This window comes from Metopolophium dirhodum, chromosome 1, assembly GCF_019925205.1.
Source record: "Metopolophium dirhodum isolate CAU chromosome 1, ASM1992520v1, whole genome shotgun sequence".
Lineage (NCBI taxonomy): Eukaryota > Metazoa > Arthropoda > Insecta > Hemiptera > Aphididae > Metopolophium > Metopolophium dirhodum.
The window spans coordinates 24,294,281-24,319,361 of NC_083560.1; the positions used below are offsets into that span (position 1 = coordinate 24,294,281).

The 25,081-nt window shown below is 30.6% G+C and overlaps 2 protein-coding genes across 2 annotated transcripts; both read right to left on the minus strand.

Annotated features, from left to right (window-relative positions):
* Nucleotides 1-1,362: 1,362 nt before the first annotated feature.
* LOC132934808 (uncharacterized) lies at nucleotides 1,363-6,245 on the minus strand. The gene is made up of 10 exons (XM_061001178.1): nucleotides 6,206-6,245; nucleotides 5,949-6,008; nucleotides 5,826-5,891; nucleotides 5,719-5,775; nucleotides 5,596-5,661; nucleotides 5,463-5,522; nucleotides 5,332-5,406; nucleotides 2,769-5,265; nucleotides 1,822-2,723; nucleotides 1,363-1,376 (listed from the first exon to the last, which is right to left on the minus strand). Exons 1-10 carry the CDS (start codon nucleotides 6,243-6,245, stop codon nucleotides 1,363-1,365), a joined length of 3,837 nt encoding a protein of 1,278 aa, XP_060857161.1.
* Nucleotides 6,246-7,221: 976 nt separating this feature from the next.
* Nucleotides 7,222-8,719, minus strand: LOC132934818 (uncharacterized). The gene is made up of 4 exons (XM_061001190.1): nucleotides 7,584-8,719; nucleotides 7,435-7,527; nucleotides 7,321-7,377; nucleotides 7,222-7,257 (listed from the first exon to the last, which is right to left on the minus strand). Exons 1-4 carry the CDS (start codon nucleotides 8,268-8,270, stop codon nucleotides 7,222-7,224), a joined length of 873 nt encoding a protein of 290 aa, XP_060857173.1. The 5' UTR covers nucleotides 8,271-8,719.
* Nucleotides 8,720-25,081: the final 16,362 nt, after the last annotated feature.

The window sequence follows — 25,081 nt, forward strand, 5'->3', positions numbered from 1 at the left end:
AAAAGGATATTTACCGAACTGGTCCACGGAAATATTTAAAATTATAAAAATTAATAAAACGTTACCCGTTACATATCAATTACAAGATTATAATGGAAAACCGATCGCTGGTTGTTTTTACTCTGAAGAAATATTAAAAACAAATTATCCAAACGATTTTTTAATAGAGAAAATAATTCGTAGGAAGGGGAAACAGATATTGGTAAAATGGGTGGGGTTTGACAATACGCACAATAGCTGGATTTATACCCGTGATGTTAAAAAATAATTTCAGTCGCTCTACAGACATGAACGTGTTTGGTAGTTCTCGGGATAGTGAAACAAAAAAATTTATTTCAAATCTCGAACATTCGCTCAAAACGTATTCGTCCAAATTGGTTAAATTTGAGCGTTTACTCGAAGAAAATCAAAAATCCATTCAAATACAAGAAGAACAAACGGAAACGTTACAAATAACGTGTTCAGATATAGCTGAGCGTGTAAGTAAACTTGAAAAACCATTACAAGATATCACAGAACAGTTGAAAAAAATAATCAAGGCTGTCGATATTATAAACAAACTATAATGTCTTCGGCCATTTTGGATATTCATTGTCTTCGCGGAGTCCACATCAAATACGTGATTAAAGAGATGTCTATTTTAGACACGGAAACTTTCGCAACTCAACACTGGATCTTTAAACACACTTCTTTGACACAAGACGCAAAAAGTAGGAGTGTAAACAGTTGGTTACAACGTTTGTATCACGGTTTATCATTGGAATACGGAGATGTGGAGTATACAGAGATACAAAAAATATTTGATTCGTTCAAATTCAGTAGAATTTACGTCAAAGGTTTGCACAAACAACGGATTATCAACGAGTTTATGCCGCACGCCACCGTCTTTGACATGGAAAACTGGGAAAATTGTCCTCGGCTTCGTGAATTGAACGAAGAAACACTACCATGTTGTATTTTTCATATGGAGTTTAATCCAAAACAATGTACATCGTATAAAGTATTTGCATTAAAAAAATGGTATCTTGATAATGTTTAAGATTATAACAATATTTTTTTATTTAATAAACAATAATAATATTTGAACATTGGTTTATTTATTTTTTCCTATGTTTAAGAAGGTTTAATTTAAAAAAAAAATCACAGATATATACAATAATATTTAAACATTGGTTTATTTATAAGGTAAAATTTAAAAAAAAAATCACAGATATATACAATAATATTTAAACATTGGTTTATTTATAAGGTATAATTTTAAAAAAATCACAGATATATACAATAATATTTAAACATTGGTTTATTTATAAGGTAAAATTTAAAAAAAATCACAGATATATACAATAATATTTGAACATTGGTTTATTTATTTTTTCCTATGTTTAAGAAGGTTTAATTTAAAAAAAATCACAGATATATACAATAATATTTAAACATTGGTTAATTTATAAGGTATAATTTAAAAAATCACAGATATATTACACAATAATATTTAGTTTTACAAGTACCCCCAAGGTAACGTTTCTATTACGTCACCGGTCGAATACATAACCATACGTTTATCGTATTCCATTTTAAACGTCTTTGATGTTATTATTGTCGCTAATTCCTTAGTTTTTGAATTTCGTATTATTTGTTGAAATCGCAGTTCTATGTCCCTTATTTCATCGTTCATTATTTTTTTCATACTGTCCATATTTAATTTTTGAATATTTTCGAAACTAAGTGTGAATCCTTTTATTTTTGTCGTTGTTCGATTTTCAATATCTGTGTGCGCTATACTTTTAGGGCCTGTAGATACCCAGTCGGTTATATGTATACCTGGTCCTAATTCATCCGTCCACTCGCCTAGCATACACCCCGTCTTCACTTCGACATCATCGTAAATATAAAACACACTATCTGTATCGTAATATACGACTTTCTCGCCGAGATTATCTAACATGGTATATAATCTTAATCTAGCATTCGATGTTGTGAAAGCAGCTACGTATATACTAGTATTATATTCGTGCCCGACGTATTCGTTAATTTTTTTATACGACACTTCCACTAAATCGTCAGTCAAAAAAACTATGTTTTCAGTTTCCAATTTACTGTCCAACAATACTTGGTACCACCTGTCCGGTTTTGATATTATTTCGGTTTTCGTCTGATTAGGCCTTTGTCCAAACTTACCCCAAAACGAATTTAGACATATTTTAGCAAGTGCTCTTAATCCAGGATTTTCTTTTATATTTTCAATGTCCATATCGATTCCTACTGCATTTTTTACTGCTGAAATATAATCATTAACCGTCCGATAGTCATTTTTCCACGAGCTTGTTTCTAACTTAATTTTTAAAAATCGCTTAATATACTCCTTAAATAATGTGTTGGATTTTTTTTCAAAATGTTGCACTTCATAAATTTTCATGATTTTATATCCTTTTTCTAAAGCTTTTTGTACTTCGTCCGTTGTCCAAGTTCCTATAAGTGCTTTCTGCTCATCGTTGTGTGTACATTGTCTAATTTTATCTAGCTGGCACTGTTTACAAAGTGTAAATATTAATTTATTAGTTTTCACCGGAAGTACGGGATGATATAAATCGGTCGGCGGTAGTATTTTGCATTTGATGAAACCATACCAATTTGATTCCGAGTATTTTTTTATTGATGGATTAAAAAATTGTTTAGGATGACCTACGGGGTAATTGTCATAGTACATTACTGTTGGGTATAAACTACACACATCAATGTATTTAATTTTTTTATTTTTAACCATTAACTTTGTGGCATTGGTCCTTCCTCCGAAAAATGCGTCTCTGGGGTTTAGTGGTTCAATTACATCATTTTGATACTGCAACATTTGTTTGTAATTTTTGTGCTTTTTCCATTTACAACTCCACATCTCTTCAACTTGGTACCCTTTTTGTTTCAAATTAATTGTCCGTCTTATCGTATCATTGTATAAATCAGTCATAGTGTTATTATTAACGGGGTTAATATCGTTAGGATTAAAACACTCCGGACAACCGTGCCAGAAACAGCCATGATATTGGTATACTTTTTTCTCTGTCTCGTCGTAACCGTCTACTCTAGCACCGCATATAGTAACTTCTCCACCGTTTAACGCGTGTTTTATATTTTTATTTTCGTTCAATATTTTGCTTTTCAGCCACTTTATCGAATCGTCTGAAAAATTGTCTTTTTTAACATTTTGAACGACTGCTATAGTACCACCGGACAAGTCGCTCTGTCGATAAATGGCCATACAAACACTAGCGATCGTTATATATTTAAAAGGATCAATATTACACACGTCCAAAAATTGTTTTCTCAGCTCCAAACACCCTCTTCGTAATATGTCGACATCCGAATTGCAATATTCTTCCAACTCCAATTGGAAATCGAATACATAATTCTTATTTATCAATTCGTCGTGCCAATTTATAAATGCTGCACGGTGTTTTGTCGTCATAGAATTATAACCGTAATGCGTTTTGTCCGGCAAAGGTCCTACATATCTTTGATTTTCCGGCGTATTAAAAAAATGTGGAAAGTACCCTTTTTTTGCTTCTTTAAGTCCAAACGTTTTCGGAAATTCAGATAATTTTGACTGTATAAAATTATGACTATCTATGAATTTAATGTTTAAGCCCCCATATTTTATTTCGAGCATCATAATTTTGGTCCCGTTACGAATTACTTCGTACTTGACGGTCGGCATATTTTTTAAAATGTACTGTATAATGAAATAGGTGTCGTACGCTTTCGAATTATGTGCTATGTAAGTTGTTCCTTTCATTACTTTGCTCAGCGCCCATTTACAAAATTTATCATTGGCCGAACCAGCGTCGTCTGTAGAAAATACATATTTTCGGCCTTCAAAATCGTGAGCAATAACCATATTTGGTATGTGCGTACCGGTATTTTGCTGAGCTTCATAGTCAAAAAATACATAATTTGTCGAAAACGTACAGTTTTTCTGTTTTTCTGTTGATTTTTCGTTACAGATACATGATTCTACACAATATCCTCCTTTACCGGTTCTCCGTTGCATATAACATTTATGGTCACTAATTCGAATGTTTTCTTGCTTGCAATTATGACATTGTCCATAACCGCAAACACTGATGTGCGTGCGGTCATTCCTCTGTACGACAAAATTACAACCGTTACATTTATATTCTTTATCACAAACGTTTTTATGTTTTCTTAAACACTCATTATTAACACAATAACGGTTACACTCGTGACAAAAAATTTTTTTACATGTAAAGTTTTGTATGTGATATTTTTCGTTACACAGCCTACACTTTTGCCCAGGTCCATTTTTACAGGCGTGCTTCTTTTTATTGTTATACCCCGTATCGCATAACTCGCAGTAGTATACACGTTCTCTGAACGCTGACATAGAAAAAATACAATGAAAATGATCATTTTTTTTCAAAAGGTAAACTTTATATCTATTTTCAGTTCCTGTGTAGTCGATTTCACAACAATTATCTGCGTTTACGACTTTAACTTGAATTTTGAGTAGTTTTTCAACCTTTGATATGTCACGATACGTAAACGGCCTGCTGTCATTTATTTCTAATTGCTGGCATAGTTCTTTTGTCAAACGTGTTTGAATATCGTATTTACCAAGTCGCAGGTTTTTGATTTGGTATTTGTTTAATTTGTGTCCTAATATAACCGAGGTCTTGTAAGATAGTCCCACTATAATAGCACGGGGGCAACATAGTTCATCCTGATTTTTAATTTGTGCTATACATCTTTTGTTTTTGCTAAATAGGTCCAAGTACTCCCAGGTTGGTTTAGGTTTTCCACCTTTAGGCATTATGATAACTTGAAAACCGAACACCGTATCGTTGATCTTCACTGATTGATCCGACGTTAATATATCACTGATTTTATTTAAAATTTTTTCTCCTGACACATTACACGTCATATTGCCAGTGGATATTGGTGTAAAAAACTTCGGATTGTTGGCGTGCATATTAACGATGTCACCATCAGTGAAATTTGTAATTTTTTTAATATTTTCAATCATATTTTGTAATCCTTCCTCCAATAACGTATTTAAACTAACTATATCTAAATCCCCCGACATAGGTTTTAATGTGATATTATAATCAATCATATAAGCATTATACTTTTTTATAAATTTAGTTTTCTTATTGTTAATTTTCAACAAGTCAGACTCTAAGATGAGCGTTTCAACGTTGTATGCTAGTTTTGCTTTTTTTGCTCCGAGCGGTGTGTCTATGTGTATACGTTTACCTAAAAAAAAAATATGCACTCATATAAAAATATACACTAATATAAAAATACTAAATAAATACATACTTTGATTAGAAGGTCCAGCTGGTATATTCTCAACGAAAATATCGGGGGCTACTTCAATCATATTCTTATGCTTACCTATAGAAAAAAAAATATGTTGATATATAAATATAAATATAAATAGTTTATCATACTTTTTTCGAAATTATCCAACACTTTAGTGCAATATTCGTCGTCTTCAAACATTATATCATCTAGGAAAATAATAATATTAATATTTTACACTAAATATAGGTACATTTCATACTTATTTCATTATTTTCATACTTATTTCATTATTTTCGAACTTATCCATCACTTTAGCGCAATATTCGTCGTCTTGAAACGTTGTATCTAGGAAAATAATAATTATAATCATATTTAACACTAAGTATAGATAATTTTTCGTACTTGTTTCATTATTTTCGACATTAGTGCACAATTCGTCGTCTTCAAACATTATATCATCTAGGAAAATAATATTAATATTTTACACTAAATATAGGTACATTTCATACTTGTTTCATTATTTTCGAACGTATCCATCACTTTAGCGCAATATTCGTCGTCTTGAAACGTTGTATCTGGGAAAATAATAATTATAATCATATTTGACACTAAGTATAGATAATTTTTCGTACTTGTTTCATTATTTTCGACATTAGTGCACAATTCGTCGTCTTCAAACGTTATATTATCATCTAGCAAAATAATAATAATATTAATAAAAAGAAAATATACACACCCCTAACACTACTACTACGTAAATGTTTACAAATATTTTTCTAAGCTCCTTAAAAAATGATACAGGTTGAATAACTACGTATTGCCTAAACAAAACTCCTTAAAAATGATCGATGGGGTACAAAATATTTTTAAGTTATAACCATGTACTTACCGTGATTTTTTTTCATATGTTTTCGTAGATTACCATGCATATTTTTCGTGTGTCTTTTAAGACTGTCATTTCGAACAAATAAAACACCACAAACCGAACATTTGAATTTTTTTTTTATATGACTCTTTAAATGCCTAGTTAAATTATCTTTCCGAGAGAAAACGGATAAACACTCGTTGCATTTAAACATTTTTAAAAATATAACGTCTGAATGGTAGTGTACAAGTTGACAGACTGACTTGTCCTGGGTCTTTAGTGATTATTATTATAAAAAAGACTCTTTTACCCTGGAAGGGGTAAACATCCCTGGTAGGGGTTGACACATGTAATCAAATGACCGTATCGTCCTTGGTCTGCACTGAGTATTACAAAAGACTCAGGGTAGAGGGTGTTTACCGATTCTACTCACTTGTCTGATGCGATCATTTTTTAAGACGAACAATATTATGTAGGTCAGTACGACTGTAACACGTTATACGCTTGTGTGTTAAAATGTTTGGTTTAGCAATAGTTTTTATTTTTTATTTTATAAACACTCGGGAAGTTTCTAGACATAAAAAGAGTAATGACAATGAGTCCGAAATGCCATCTCAAATGGAATTAGATGCACTGTAAGTTTATTATTATTATTATTATTATTATTATTATTATTATTATTATTATTATTAATTTGACTTATTTAATGTTTAGTGTCAGAGTGCAACCAGTACCGCCCGTTGACGAACCAGCGCCACAGCTAGAAGACGTATGGCGTCGTTTAGACGAACTACTCATGGCCGTAAGGTAAGCAACTTTAACATTATTTACATATATTTCTTTTTAATTTATGATATATTATGATGTTTAGTCGAGACGAGCAAGTGTCACCACCAGTCATAAATATAATGGACCTCTATGTTTATGGAGAGTTATCAGATACCGATGATGAAATTGAATCGGTAGATATTGAAGATGGAATGACAGATGTCGACATGGATACCGATGAAACAATGTCCGAAGTATATTCACCGGCTGTATCAGATCATCGCTGAATCATATGTCTCGAAAAAATCCTAAAAAAAAAATTAATACAATTATATTCAAGGTTTCAAATGATTATAATATACTTTCTTTACTTTTAAATTTTTTGTTTCGTCTCTGGCGGGGGCGGGTCCATCGTATTCATCGTTCACCTGATTATAAAGTATATTTATTATTATTATTATTATTATTATTATTTATAAGATTACCGTCTTCTTTGACTGTTTGCTTGGCCGAGACATACAACTCTGAGTAAACGGAGGCGAGAAGAAATCTTCCGGACCGTAATTTTCTTCGACACCCTAATTAAATAGATACTTTAATATAATTAAAATAAATAAAAATCACGCATTCATACTTTTAATGATTTATTAAGTTTCTCCATCCAACCGATTGCTAGTTGGTCAGTTGCAAGCAGTTTTATCTGATTTATAAAACTATATTTGTTCTTCGGTACATGTTTAGATATTAATTCAATTTGAATTCCTTTGATTATTGCTACAAATTCTTCGAATGTCGCGTCTTTTTCAATATTATAATCATTTTTAAAATATTCCGTTATCTGATCAAGTTGTAATAGAATCATTGGCCGTACGACCATCGTTTTTCTGCTTACGGTTTCGAAAATAGTCCACTCCATGTTTTGAATTGCCATTAGTTCTTTCGGACTTAATAAAATTCTACATCCATGTTCAACTTTTGATTCTATCACCAACATACACTCCCCTCTATATATCATAGACGTAAGCAAAACAAATTCGTTCTCCAGAAAAATAAATCTTTTGTATTTTACTGTAGTATCCAGTATATGTGATAGAATATGCCCCATCAATGAATATATACGTTTCAAAAAGTCCACGGAAATGTTTACAAAACGCGACGGAGTAATTATGCGTACAGAGACATTGAACTCATGTGTAGGATCGATGCCGACTTGTAAAAACTTGCGATTTACAAAATCGATTGTGTAGTTGGTACAGTCGATGAGTTCGGCCGGTGGTGCAGGCGCAATATATTTGTATACCCGTTCACTGCTTGAAGCCATTTTTATACACTGTGTTACAACTTGTCACTATGAAAGGAAAACTGCGACTGAAGATTGCGCGTGGTTCAGTCGGGGTTACAGCTATACGGGGTAGGGAGGTTGATGGCGGTGGTGGTCTGCCGAGGTAGTGGGGGGTGGACAGCCGAACATTATACACGAATATTTTTTAAATAATTACTTTCTGACGTACACATATTAATTGTATTGTGATAACGCGTGATAGGGTTGTGCTGTGTGGTATGGCGGGTGGAGTGGTGGTCTGCCTGGGTGGAGTGGTGAACTGCCAGGTGGGGTGGTGGTGGTCGGTCCGGGTGGAGTGTGTGTGACGGTGGAGTGGTGGTGGTGGTCGCCCCCGGGTGGAGTGGCGGTCGGTCCGGGTGGAGTGGTGGTGGTGGTCTGCCGGGTGGAGTGGCGGTCTGCCGGGGTGGAGTGGTGAACTGCCAGGTGGGGTGGTGTTGGTCAGTCCGGGTGGAGTGTGTGTGACGGTGGAGTGGTGGTGATGGTCGCCACGGGTGGAGTGACGGTCGGTACGGGTGGAGTATGTGTGGCGGTGGAGTTTGTGTGGAGTGGAGTGTCGCCTCTATGGACCCACTTACTACTAACGCACCTTCTTGGCGATTAGCGCCCACAGAAAAAACAAAAATGTATGGCTATTTGAGCCATAAAAAGTATAAATTAATAATTACTGGCGATTCGCGCCCGTGAGCATTATAATATAATGTAACTTATTAACTTGCGGCGATTCGCGCACGTACAAGTAAGATAACTAGTCGCGTTGACCATTTGTAACGAACTGGTGGGATAGGCGGCCGTGGTAATTGCTCTCGTTCCAGCTAGACGGCGGCGGCTGGTATCTAGTCGCGCACAATCTACATATTATATAATTCACAATACACAGCTGACACAATTAAACAGAAATAAAACAATACAAATATAAACATGGAGATGAGTTGTGCGTGTGTGTGTGTGTGTGTGTGTGATCCGGTCGGTGGTGATGTCTATCGCGCTATTGCCGTATTGTCGCGGCGGCGACAGATATTATGTTCGCGATTTTAACGTATCTCCTCACGCACACGATTATACTGCACAATTAATTGAAAAAAATTATTTCTTTTCGTGTCACAACGTTTATGAGAGGTATACCGTATACCTACGTCATTATGTTACTTTTCTGTCTTATCTTCTGATAAACTCTAATTGAATAAGTACCTATAATGAATAATATTTTTATGTGCAGCCAGAATGGTAAACTTGGCCGTGGCCCAGTTAATAGTTTGAGCTTGACATGCCTGATGCAGCCATGTAGGGCGTATTCAGAACAGCTCGGATGACGATATTAATATTCGACCAAACACTGCATATTGTGTTCGCATGCGTAACCCTATTATACGCTTATTACGCTCCTGGTTTTTGAGAGAAACAATTCAATGTTCGCACACGATAAGATGTATTATATACTATATATACTATATAGGTAGGTAGTAGGTACTAATGTACTATTATTAAAAAAATGCAGCTTTAAAATAAAAATTTGATTTCAATAAAATAAATATATAAGCATAAAATAAATTTTGTTCTGTTCTTTAATTTTAGTAGGGGGTATCGTCTCGTCGTCCGACTGTCTGAACCACGGTCCACGAGCCCGCTGAAATATTTAAAAATTAGAACAATAAATTACGTAAATAAATTATTTTGCTATTTGGGTAATGCCAGAAACGCTCAGGATTTCGATTCGGGTAATCAAAATATCTATAATGATTGTATTCAGTTTTGCTTAAGGCGGGAGTCGAGCGGGGTGACCGCGGGTTTGCGCAGTACATAGGTCCTATACCTATTTGGAAGCGCTGCATTGAGCGATTATTAAAATACTTTCAGAAAACAGCTTTTCTTATACCGAACAAATACACAATATCATTGTTGTTTAAAATAATATTATTTGCAACAGATACAACAAAATATCTATATAGTCGACCTCAGTCTTTTTCTACGTGGTCTTAGTGTCTTACCGTGTCTTACTGAACAAAATTGACAACTTCTCGGGGAAGTCGAGGAAGTCTGAAAATTTCGAGAACCTAGATGGTATAGTTTATTAAATCAATACTTACACTCAGTGACGTAACTGGATAAAAATCAAAACCAAAACCCTGACCTCCCCCTCCCTCACTAGTTTAGTCTTAATACTCATTTTATGGTTTAGAAATCAATTGTAGGTAGCCAGGCGCGGACTTGGTAAAATAGGGCACGGGATGCTACACAATTTAAAGGGCAAATAACAAAAATTGTAGGGGCAAATTTAATACATGTAGATTATTTATAAAATATTAATATATTTTATTTTGTTTTAAAAAAATATTGAATATACGTTAAAAACGTAAATAAGTACCAAGTTACAACTAACTTTCAATCAAAATTGTACAATATTATAGATTCCTAGTGATCGTAAGTTGGTAACAATCTGTTGTTCATTAGGTGTCTAGATATATTTCAGGGCAAGGGATGCTGTAGCATCCCAGCCAGTCCGCGCCTGTAGGTACTGTGTAACCATATTGATAAATATTATTAAGAATCATGTGCTATATAATAAGTGTCATTGATAAAAAGTAGGTCAGCGCATATCGGTGGTGGATGTTTGTCCATCATCCCTTTGGGCCTCGGACAGGATAGTGTAATTTTACTGTATTCGATTTGAATGAAATGATTGCATTCGATAAAAAACAATTCTGAGCGGCCGAGGGAAACTTTTTTATTTAATTTTATTCGTTTCTATGGTGATAAACAAAGCGTTTTAAGAACAGCATATTAAGGACGATTTATATAATTATAATTATAATTTATAATTAGGAAATATCATAAAAATGAAAAAAAATATAAATTAAAAGAAAAAGCTCATAAGTCGCTCAAATGTTTTGAAAATTTTACCATGCCTAGGTATGGATAATGTAAGTAAACAACTTAAATTTCAAGTTTTTACGATTGTTTTTAATCGAATTACAACAAAAAACTCCCAAAATTAAAATGTATATAAATAATATCTCAAAAAATATCTGTTGTCATTTTTCATTTGGATCAATATTTCTGGTAGAAAACGTCGTTCGTAATTATATATTATTATAAAATCGTGAAATCGTACGTTTTTTCTCCTTTAACCTCTTTTATTTCGAGTAGCGTTTCGAAAATCGAAAAATGGCCTCTTTAAAGTACCAGCTCAAGAACATTACCTTTCAGAAAAGATGCTATACTTGATACTTTTGAGTAAGTTTAGAGGGAGAAAAAGTGTTTACAGAATAAAAAAGAAATAAACATCATTATAAAACCATTACATTCCTCGCTCCGCTCAGAATCTAAAAGGTGCTACAAGTAGTTTAAAAAGTAACAAATAGGTAACCCATAAATATGATAATCATATTTTATCAGTGGCGGTTTTGAGGGTGAGGCAAGTGAGGCACCACCTCGCTTGTAATTTTTACGAAAATAAAAAATATTTGGTTATTTATGTTGGTATTTTGTACTATTTTTAAATTTAAAATTTTAATCGCATAATTTAATTTTTAATTTTAATTTAAATATTTATATTTATTTATTTTAGACATAAAATGCTTTAGAATTTAAGTTTAATAAACAACAATATTGAATATTATTTTTTTGTACAGAACTTGTTTTAAACTTTAAAAAATACATTAACATATTTTGTTCCTGTGTTAGAGTAATAGTGTAATTACTATTTAATATTTTTCCGCCTCATGTAAAATTACATGCCAAAACCGCCACTGTATTTTATATTTGGTGAACAATAAATAATAATTAATAAACAACAAATAATTTAATGACTTTATTAAATGCGATTATTGGCATAACATTGACGGTACGTTATTATGCAACCTAAAATAAATGCACATTTTAATGAAAAAAAATACTTAAATATAAAATATAAAATATGTTAAATATATCGCGTTATTTCTTAACTTAAGGAGATTGAAAGATTTTTATTGTAAGATTATCTGGTAAGCGCAAAATTATAGCTTTGCCCTTACCCAAAAAAACGCCACTACCTACTTAGTACTTACACTGAATAAATTTTTTAGGTTATTTAAATTAATTTTATTAGTAAAATCTTATTACTAAAATGTTATACAATTTTGCTAAAACATGTTACAATTAAAAGCATCATGATTAAATCAATATAATACATAGGCACCTACAAAATTAATTTTAGGTATTTTTTTCTTCATTTGTTAGTTGTGTATACCGTACATAATATTCAGAACGATGATTAAATTATATAGGGTACCTACCTGTAATAAATATAGTATAACTATATACGAAATCAATAACTAAACGATAATGTTTTTCTTTGGTGTTCTGTTCGTTATTGTTGCAAAATAAAATAATATTATTATTTCTAATTTAAACTCTTTGAAAATAAAAATTTTTTTCAACTTTACACCTTTTTCATTGAAAAATAATCAATTTTAAGTAATATACTGATATGGTGATATCTAAATTAATTTAAATAACTGAAAACACTATCAAATAATAACATTCTTTAGACCATATTCTTAAGATAAAATGTACAAAATTGCAAAGCGCTTATGCCTTATTGTATAATAATAATGTAATTATCTTATTGTTAAAACTTCAAATAAATTTAAAAAACTTACAATAAAGAAGAATGTGAGTTTTTCTTCATGTTCAATTGGTTTTTGAGCCCAAATGAAGAACCAATGGTATGTCGTATTATTACTAGTATTTATAATCAATGATATTAGTAAGCCTAGTGAATTTAGTATTATATTAAAATTGTCATTCGTAAAATACCTATTTATTTTATTATTCATAGTATATTTATGTTAAATCAGTATGTAAACAATTCTAATAATTTATGGAAATATATACCTATATGTAAATATTGTGGTAATGGCCTTGCTATTGAAGTCAAAATGTAGTTTTCATAATCAATAATAATAATAAAAATAGTACCTATCTATACATTTATTTAATTTATTATTGTTATTAACTTTAAGCTTAAAATTAATCTATGTTTTGAAAATGCCACTGTGTACATACAATGTATATAAAAACATTTGTGGTTATGTATCTTTAATAATTTTAAATAGCTCAGAATCTAAAATAAGCAGCTATAGGTATCGTAGATAAATTAATGTAAAACAAAATGTTAATTGTTTCAGAATGCCTACTTACCTAATGGCATATATGAAGAATGGCCATGCCTATGTAAAGTTTCCATTAATTGTTTAACATTATACTTTGATTCCATATGTGAGAATCGTGACTAAATCCTGGATATTTGGCACAGACGTTTAAAATTCGTAGATTAACGTCACATATCTAAAATATTTTAGTATTCAAAATATTATTAATTTAATTTACATATTACCTAAATGTTTAAAAAAAAATGTTTGACTATAATAATTAGAAAATAAAAACTTACCAGTTGAGTGTTGATTGAATGGAAACCTTTCCTATTAATATAAATATGTTCGGGATATAACTCGTCATTTATCGGTGGAGGGAAAATCGCAATGTGAGTGCAATCAACAACTCCAACAACGCCTTGAAAACCAAATTTTTCATTGAATCTAAAATAATATTTTTATTTTATTATAATAACTAGCGCTACGATTTATTTGCAATAGCAAATTGTAAAATATGCATTTTATTTACCAAAATATGCAAAAATATGCAAAAACAAATTTTTAATTTATTATTTTACTCTCTGTTTTAAAAACGTCACTTGAAAATTCTTCAACGAAATGACGTAACTTGGCACTTTCACTTTGAACTTTCGGCATTTTATAAAACTTAAATTATTTAGTATAAATGTCCGCACATTTACGCAACACACGACATACAAATGAAGTAATTTTATGCTGTCTCACTGTATAACAATGTGTATAAGTAATCGAGTCGTCCGATCAAAATGAGATTAGATAGGTAGTATTTATACTATATATTTACGATAATTCAATGGATAAACCAAAAACTATCGATTTCTTGAAATAAACACCATTTAAAATTCACAATAACTTATAATAATTTAAAAATTTAAGTTAAAAAAAATCAAATTCTCAAAAATCTATGAATACCTATGCAATTATATGCACTATGTTCAAATTATGCAAAAATATGCAAATAAAAATGTGTTCTATTTAAACGAGAATAAGCCAAATCGTGGACAAATCCGACAACCAATCAATTTGGACTTAAGGAAAAAAACATGCAAATGCATATAAGTCTTAGCCCTAAAAATAACAAATATTATGTTTATTATTAGGTTTACATAATGTTATGGGTATTTATCTAATAACGCGAATTCAAAAATGTCCGGGATAGACTTTTAGTTAATTATATATTATTATAATATTAACATAATATATATATAGTTATAAAGCGTACCTACCCTTTTAGCACTGCATTCAATTCATCCAAAATTCTTGGAAAGTAGACAAACTGGTCAAAAAGTTGGCGATTATTGACTTAATGCCAGGGCCATATTTTCCATAAGGCAACTGTCTATGTCCTCCGTTATTAGAGTCTCAGATTTTTATGAACATTTTTTATTTTTTTTAGAGTAGGTACTACTTTCATCGTATAAAATAAATATAAAAAACATATAATATTTCAAAAAAAATAAAGAATTAATCCCTATCAGTGTAAAATGTAAAATAAATAAATACACGAAAATAAATATAAGTCTATTTTTAATAAGAAAGAATTGATAACTTAGGTTTACTATCAATAGAAAGCGATATTTCATCTTCTTTAAGCTTCGATGACATAATAAATGAATTTGCTTTAAAAAAAGCAAGAAAATAAATTTTATAAAATAGCTTATTAATTATTTTTATTATAAATATAAAAATGTGTTGTTTATTACAGTTGATAAATAATATTAAAAAAAAATGTTTAATTTTGTTTTCAATATCAATAATAAATATATATATTAATTAATAAATAATAGGTACAAGAAATCTGTAGCCTGTAGAGATAAAAATGAATAACATTATAATTATGTTTGTGAAAATGTATAAATTAATACTAAATTGATATAAATTATTATTTTGTTATAAACAACTCGTTTGAGGGGGGGGGGCTATAAACGCTACTGTTACCAAGGGGCGACGTTTTTATTTGGCCTAAGGCCACAAAATGCCTGCTTAATGCTAAGTATATATTTATACCTATTTCGTTTTGATAGCTTCCTGACGCAAACAACCGAATAGCAGTCAATACCTAAATTATAATTTGAGTTATTGTGATAAATTCAGTTTATATACCTATATGGTATAAAGATAAAAATTAACAAAATTTTCGTTCAATTGTTAGGCATCTTGACGTGGCTAAAGGTTTCGTGTAAGGAGACACCATATTAATGACCCATTTCATTACATTTTTTGATAGTCGATACGTCATAATGAATTACCTTTCGGAAAATTCTGTATAATTTTAAAACATTAAATTTACTTATATTTTCAAACATTATACCATGATACTTAAAAATAAAATTTGCATTGTAAGAACTTTCCTTCAAAAGGGTTTTTATTAGTATATACTTGTCTATGATATTCGGCAGCATATCTTCTTCGACAATTTCTAATGCTTCTATCGTGTCTATATTTTCAAGCAAGCCGAAGTCATCCATTTCGTGAATAAAACGAGAATGTAATTATTGTATAATATTATGTCGAAATAATTTTAAATTGACGACAACACCGTTTTTAAAAACTGTGAATGATTACGCAGCTATGATATTAAATAGAGATAATTTTTATTTTGTTGTAGTAGGTATACGAAAACCGGCTTTCCTTTCGCATACTCTACTACCATACTTAGTAATCATACCAAAACCAGTCGTACATATGAACGATTTTGTCGTACGAATATATAGTTACAAAATACTGCCAAACGAACGTTAATTTCGTACGGACAATTAATGTACAAAATATCATTTTCGTGAACCATACGTAAAATTTAAGTCAACCGTGCGTACGGTAAGTTTTCGTATACGAAAGTAGTTACAAAATACCGAATTGGAATTTCATACGAAAAATGTGCAGTTTTCGTATACTTACAAACTACATTTGTATGGCGTACAAAATACGGGCGGTACACGATTCCGCACAGTATACCTTATTACCTACCCGATTCCGCACTTTTTCGTGATACAAAAATAATAGTTAATTATAATTTTTTTCCTTGATATCGAGGACCAACTTGTGATAAAAATTGAAAAATAATTATAATAGCAATATTTTTTTTTTTTTTTTTATTTTTTATTAGAGAATATACAATCTATACCCATAGGCATAATGAGAATATGTGCTACATTAAAAAGAAAATACATGAATAGGGTGAGGGAAGAAACCATCCAGTGATAGCACTTCCTATAATAGCAATATTTAAAACACAAAATTGCGATAACAATATATACGTACGAACGGGTATAGAACAGGTAACTGATGAGCCCAGATAAAACATATATTTAATACACTTTAGACTATTCAAATAAGCTAGTATTTGGAGGAAAACCAAAATAATGTTATAATCTTAAATTGCTTATATGTAATATTAATATCAACTATTTTTATATTTAAATAATAATTAAATAATAATAATTTTTATAATACAATCGGCAAAGTCGCAAATTAGGTTTGTGCGGAATCGTGAATTGCCGCAAAATAGATCCCCAGGACGCGCGACACGGATGGCAAACACCACAACAGTAGACTGCAGACTCGTTGTCACGCACACGGTTATGACCAGCAAAAAGGCCGGCCGTGATAAAAGAAAATGCGCGACAACGAGCGACACGCTGCAGTGTCGGCCTGGCCCAGGTGGCTAGGAGGCGATAAATATAATTATATAGATAATAATATGACAAATAGGAAATTACATAATAATGTGTCCTATACACGAGTTTTCAGTTTAATCATGGTCTTATATAAGACCGTGAGTGCAATTAAATCGATTACAAGACACTGCACTAGTTCATTGAATATTGCAGGTAAAATCGTGATAGGACATAACGTCTAATCAGCTGCGGTGATTAATGATAATGGTTGTGTATCTACAACTGTCATAATATAATGATTCCAATTGAGTCCAAACAAGTTGGGTAGGTCTAATTGAATGAACTGAATACGGTTACCTACATCTAGTATCGATTATCAATATAATATTAATAATCATATATTGAACAAAAATGTAAGCAAACGGCCGTTTTTGGCTCATTCGATATTCATTATCAGTTTACGACCACGAAACTGCTGATGTCCTATTCGTGTTTTTATTTCTTATGTATTATATATTATGTAATATGTATTATTGTTATTATTAACCATATTCATATCCAAAATATTGATAATATTGTATAATTATATGTTATAATATAAACGATTATTAAATAATAATGGATTATGATGTGACTATAATATTTAATATGATAAACATAACTGACCAATTTAGCTCCCCTTTCATAAAATATAACGTATTTAGAGGTATGTATGATAACGTAAAATGTACAATATTGTATAGTAGTGGTTAAGGTCCCCACACACTGCAGCGATGGCGGTTGGCGGTGGCGGTTGGCGGTGGCGGTAGCGGTTACGGCAAAATGAGTCCGGACTAGTGATGGGAACTATCGAACTATTCGATAGTCATCTATAACCTATTCGAATATGAAAACTAATCGAATAGTTTATCGAATAGATAGTACTGGTTGCCCATAGACCTATGATAAGATAGTTTTAAACTCGCAACCAAATTAAATAACCAGAGCAGCTGGAATATTCACCACTAGTTAATCTTAACAAATAAGAATGCGATGCCGCCGTCAGTCTAAAGTCTAAAAAATACAATAGAGCAGCGACCCGTTTACCGATAAAGGTAAATTCAAATAACTTATGAGGGTCCTTCGTGACTCATGTTGTCATTTCTGTCTTACAAACAATACAAACATACAACATGATAAAAACCGTTTCACGCAAATAAGAACCACTTAGGCTATAACCCAAGTTAAACAACCCAATTTTCAGTCTTCACGCTATAAAAACACTTAGTCTTCACGCTATAGTCCACCGAACTATTCGATGGTTTTTATTAAAAACTACTAAGCGGTTATGTTAAAAACATTCGAATAGATATTCGATAGTTTATTTAAAATATCGAATACTAATCGATAGTGTAAACTATTCGATAGTGCCCATCACTAGTCCGGACACAATTTTACCGCCACCGCGGCACCGCCAAGACAAAAGAATTTCACCGCCACCGCTGCAGTGTGTGGCGTCCTTTAAAGGATGGGTTCATTCATATTATTGTGATAAAACATTATCAAGATGTATTAAGAAAAATTTGATACGTATTGATACGGATCCGTACCTACGCATTGCTGGTACCCCTCACGCTCCAATTATAAGCTTATTTATACCATATTAATATGATAGATGTATTAGTATACTCTAGGGTTATGTTACTTGTACTACTGTGTAATAACTAATATTTTAATACTATTACCTACAAAACTTATTTTTTAAAAATAAATAAGGTCGAACCATAAAATATAAATTAACTTTTAAATTATGGAAAATAATAATAACAATGCCATGTCCTTATATTTATCGCTATTGAAAAGGACCCTATAGGACAATGTAATGAAAAAAAGAGAGAAAATAAGTACGTCTGATCATCAGTGACTGTTCGCGTCGCCGTCACCGCCACTCGCATATAATAAATTATAACATTATTGCATTACAACTGTATATATTATTATTTTTAAATATACCTGTTTGGATTAATTCTTCTCCTATAATATTCTAAGTACGATATTTTTGGTCACTAAGATCGTACAGCCCAGAGTGTGTACACATACAATTAATTCGGCCCGGCCGCTCATTCCCACTACAACGATTCAAAGGAAAACCCGGACGGATACCCGTAAAAGAATCGTTGCGACGAATATTTTTAGCGCCCGTCCACGGCCCGTTATCCCGTTCCGTCGTCGTTCCGGACTAATATGAACGTTTATATTTAAAAATACAGCAACAATATTTTTCCAGGCACGGAGGGTTTCCCAGATAAGTACCTAAACAAATACATAATATTGTAAACTCAATTGGATATTAAATCGTTTTGAGACATTATCTAGACAAATCCATGTTGTTATAGCATACCTACGCTCATAAATATTATTATTCCATATTATAATTTATAATTATTTGTTCATAGTGAGTGATTTCACAGATTAATCAAAAATAATATTACTATTTTGGAATACGTCATACGATTAATCATATTGTCGTGTACGAAAAACATCGGTTGCATTTCGCCCGCCGCTCACTGCGCGTGCGTCAAGAAAAACACTCGTATTATCAGGGGGACCGACCGACCTCCGCGGCCAATCGCGAGTAACCACACGGCTCCCTGCTACCCGCCATGACTATCGATAACAATCGCGTCGTACACGAATCGTCGACCGTTGCCCGTCCGCCGTCCGGCCACCCGGCACCGCCGTCCACGTGCTCAGTAGCGTCATATCACTGTTTGCGTGTGCGCGTACGGCACTGTCATTTGCGATATCATCGTAGATTAGAGAACATTGTTCACACCGTAACGGCGCGGCAATACGCGAAAAGAAATGGCAGACAACAACTGGGTATTGGAAAACGTCAACAACGACCGACGTGTGCGTGCCCGGGACGTCAACAATAACGACATCGTCGACGAATCCGATCCGGACACGGAGAGCGCTTCGGAGACGGAAAGCGACTGGGACCCGGATCGAGACTTCGACGCCGAATTGCACGCGGCGTGGGAGAGGATATGCGTCAATATGGTACGATTGGGGTACAGGGTTGGTAGACCGAACGAACGAAACGGACCCAGAGCCCGCCCGAATCCGAAACGATTGCAACACCATCGACACGGAAGACGACGACCGGAATGAATATTTAGTACTTGTATTTTGTGTCGACGACTTCTGGGTCGCTGCGACTGCAAGGTTTGACCCATATTATTATATCGAACGATGTCAAATTAATTGTATTTCGTGTCCTATTGCTTCCGTAATAATTGTTTATTATTATTGTTTATACTAACCAAATACAAACCAATTTGATGCCTAATTATTATCTGTGTTTATAATATTATTATCTTGAACAATTACCCAACTACTAACTAGTTCTTATTACCATTGATTATAAATATTAGTATATGTTATTACCTACACACCTGTCTAAAACAAATGGTTTGGAATTATTTTGCACTAAGTGAAATTATATATTATTTATAATATTATATATATTATTAATTATTATTACAACATATTATTATAGTACTTCACTGACAATGGTGTTACTGCTAAGTGTATTCTTTTGATAAATTAATAATAATAATAATAATCTTGCAACAATAGAATATAATATACAATACCTATTTACAAAAATAAGAGTTAGATATTGCAGCACCTTCTATTGCTTATAATAAGCAAAGCTTGTGCTGGGAGCACGGTTCTTATTATTTAAAGTGCATACAAAATGGATAAATATTGAATAATAATTATTTTAAAAACAAAACAAACAAATTAAAATAAGAGTTTAACTAAAATATAAGAAAAAAAAACAAAAATAATTACTATTATAAATTATTAAAAACACAGACTATTTGTATCTAAATGTTTTACATAATTATTAAATAATAATATATTTTTTAAGTTTTTTATATTAATATTTAATGAACGACATAGTTTCAAACCCGTATACAACACACCATATTGACCAAATAGTTTGTTAAGAATGGTAGAATGGTATAATAATATATTCTTGGAAATAATATAAATCATATTTATACTATATTTATGTTAATTGTACCAAATGGTGGCAAATACTTAATTGTATTATGAAAAAGTGTTGTAAAGATCATATTATCCAGGAAAATTAATTAGGAGTTTGACATTGGCTCTGAAGTACAAGTGAAGTCAACAGTAAGTTATAAGTAGAACTTGACACAAGAAATGAGAACAGTGTTTTGTACTTTAAGGAACGAACATACCTACATAGCTCATATGTTCCTTTAATTATATTTTATACAGGTTAAAAACGTCAAGAAAATTGTTTGATCGCGAGTGCGGTAGTTCGACCTTCATCAATAAACAGTATATTATCGTAGGGTAGATCAGTGCCAATTTAAAATTCATATAAGCTGAAATATTCTCATTTAACTTATCTTATACGTCAACTATTACAACATTGAAGGCTGTTGTACATGGTTAGAAAATTTTCATTTTATATTAGCCTGATCCAGTTATAAATTTCATTGATGGTGGAAAGGCAAAATTATATACCCTACACAAAATAGATATTTTAACTGCTATTTGCTAATGATGAAGACCTAATAAATATAAATTTTTCCCAAGTAACGTTCATACTCAAAATATTAACAATCTGATTGTTCCTAAAAATTGTATTTTTGTGAGTTAAATCAATTGGCTTTTTCATTATGGTATTCTACTACTGAAAAACAATAGAATATTAACAGGACATATACAATACTTAAAACATTAGAATATGGTATGGGATTTGTCTCAGAGATATGACTAAAATTTTAACTAAAACTGAATATAATCAAATTTAAAAGTCTATTCAAATAAAAGATTAGAATACCCACTAAAGTGTTTATATTATTATTAAACTTAAAATGTTTCTAAAGAAATTTCAACTGCATTAGAACTATCAAGTGTTTAATTGTTTCAACTGCTCTCAAAACTGTACCTAATGGCTAATATAAAAATATTATTGATAATTAAAATCATATAAATATTATAATTGGTCTTTGTAATATTTAAAAGGGAATTTTCAAATGATTTAAATTAGAAAAAAAAAGTGTTTAAGAAAATTATAGTTTCGCAAATATTAAAATAATTAGGAGAATTTTAAATTGTTGTCATCAAGGCTTAATCCGTTTATAAATCTTTAAAATACCAAAGCCAACATAATACGCAAAAAATATCCCAACAATGTTCTAGCATTATGAAATAAACTAGAATTAACAAAGAACATGTAAAATCATTTAAATTATAATTCTGTTCATGAAACTTAACTGCTATAAGATTAATATAAGTGATTTGTAATTATTTACATAATATTATAATAGTCAAGTCACAAAGAAAATAAATTTTTCCAAACGTTATCAATCATTAATAATTTAATATTGAAAACCTAAAATATGTAAGAAATAAAAAATAATTAATAGGTATGTATATATAAAAAATATTATTTAGATACATTAAAAAAGTGAAAATTAGAACCATAGATAGGATAAAAGTCTACATTACACACTTCCCAAGAATATGAAAATAATATTAGAATAAATTATGTGGTTTTATGGTGGTTTTCTGGTTGATGTGGGTATATGTTTGTTACCATGAATTATCATAAGTAAACAAACCAGTTGAATAGTTAATATCAACATATTTACATAGAAATTAATCATTCAACTAGACATTTTTTTTTAAAGGAAGAATTTTTACAATTTATAATATGTTTAAAAATACCAGTCCAATTGGTAAATAAATTGTACTTGGAAAAAAATATGTATAATTTAAAATAAAATGTCCTAAAATGACTTATTTTGTTAAAAGTTCTACGCTATTTTAAGGCTAGAATAATTTATTAATTCTTAACGAATACAATTCTAATGTATTTGTTTATTTTTGTAGTTTAGAATTATGTATTATTGTTTATTATTAAATATTGATTAGTATTTAATAATTTAGATTCAATTGAACATAATTAGTCCATCCGGGGCATAATGAGACAAGTCACAACATTTCGGTTAAAGTATTACCAATGTCTGGCTATAAAATAAATTATTAGGTACTTAGGTTTGTTTAATATCTTTGTATTTTTTTGTAGAATTCTTATAAATAAGTTCCTATGTTGACATATTTGAAAAAATATATCTATTGGGCGTTTGTATGTCTGATCATCTTTACCCTTTGGTTTGGGTAAGAAGGACAAATTCGTTTTTTGTTTACATCATTTTTTTGTCTTCAATAATATTTTTAAATATTTTAAGGTAAATAATTTTAAAACTAAGGAACATTGAACTATAAATGGTACAAAAATTCAACATACTACAATGAGTTAAACATGAAGCCTAGCTACGGTTCCCCTATTTATACTATACTATGTATGTATAAACTAAATACTAAACTTGTACTATGTACTAAACTGATGATAATTTCTTAAAAAAAAAACAAAAATAAAATACATTTCATAATTTAATAATAAATTGTAAATAAATATACTTATTATTATACTATTATGTAATCAAGCTCATGATATATTGTCTTATAAAAATAAAAATATCATAACTAGGGTAACTTAATAACCTAAAAATCTTCATAAAATGACTTATAATTTATAAACATCAAAAAATTACCACAAAAATACCAGAAATTACTTTATTATTTTAATTCTTAAATAAATTTACGTTTTATATAATTCATGTATTATAAATTATAATCAAAAAATTACCACAAAAATACCAGAAATTACTTTATTATTTTAATTCTTAAATTAATTTACGTTTTATATAATTCATGTATTATAAATCGTAATTATTATAGATGCTATCTCTTTAAAAAATGTTGACTCTCGAAGGAACCTTGACCGGGCCTAAAATAGTAAAATATGCTTACAGTTTACTAAATAATGAACGATCGATAATGGAAACTGAATGCGTTACAATAAAGTGTAACTTTCAACAAGAAAAATGCAAATATAATAAGTAAAAAAAATTATAAAAATAAATAAAATGCACTAAAATTACTAAAAAATGCAAAATAAAAAAAGGTGGGTAAGTGGATGTCGCTCTGCTGTACAGTAGATTACAAGTGGGTCACTGTAATGGATGGTGTTAAATATGAATTCAATGATGTAACATCATTGAATAAGAAAAACGATTCTGAGCGGGGACGGTTCATCGGTCTGGATATTTTATATTGCTATTATATTTTATTATAGCCTATATGTTTAATATTATAAATTACAACAAAATAACTAAAATCGTTATTTTAATTTTTTTTTTATAGTTTTACAATGGTGTTTATTTTTTTAAGGTCAGTCATATAGGCTATGACATTGCCAAGTATATTTGATGATATTATTGTGAATAAAGTAATTTATATATAACATATTTACGTGGAGCCTTGTTTTAAACCTTGTTTCAATCCTTACTAGATTGTATGGATAGGACATTATATTTTAATTTTTTGAATTTTCAGTTTCATATATCCCCGAATAATAATTTTAAATTACAACAAAAACCAAAATCGTTTATATTGATTTTTATATGTAATTTCGTCCAAATTTTAATTTAAAATGTCTGTAAAAAATAACTGTGTTTATGTTTATTTTAGATTTTTTTGTTACAGTATGAACAATTTATGAGAATCTTTGTTTTAAATTTTAAAACCTTAGTTATAAAAACTGAACATTTTATAAATTTTTAATTACAGTGATTGACAATTTTCGAGATTTTGATAAATTTTGTCAAAATTTGAACTTCAAATGCTTATAAAAAATTGTGTGCCTATGTATTTTTAATATTTTTCAACTGCTATTAGAACGATATATCAGGAGCCTTACATAAAATTTTCACGCTTTCTTACCCAACAAATAAAATTTTATTGATATTTATAGAAAAAAAAACTAAAAATAATTGAAAACTGACAATGTCCGTAAACAGCTCAAAAAGAGTCAATATATTTGGAAAATATTAGGGTTTATAGAAAA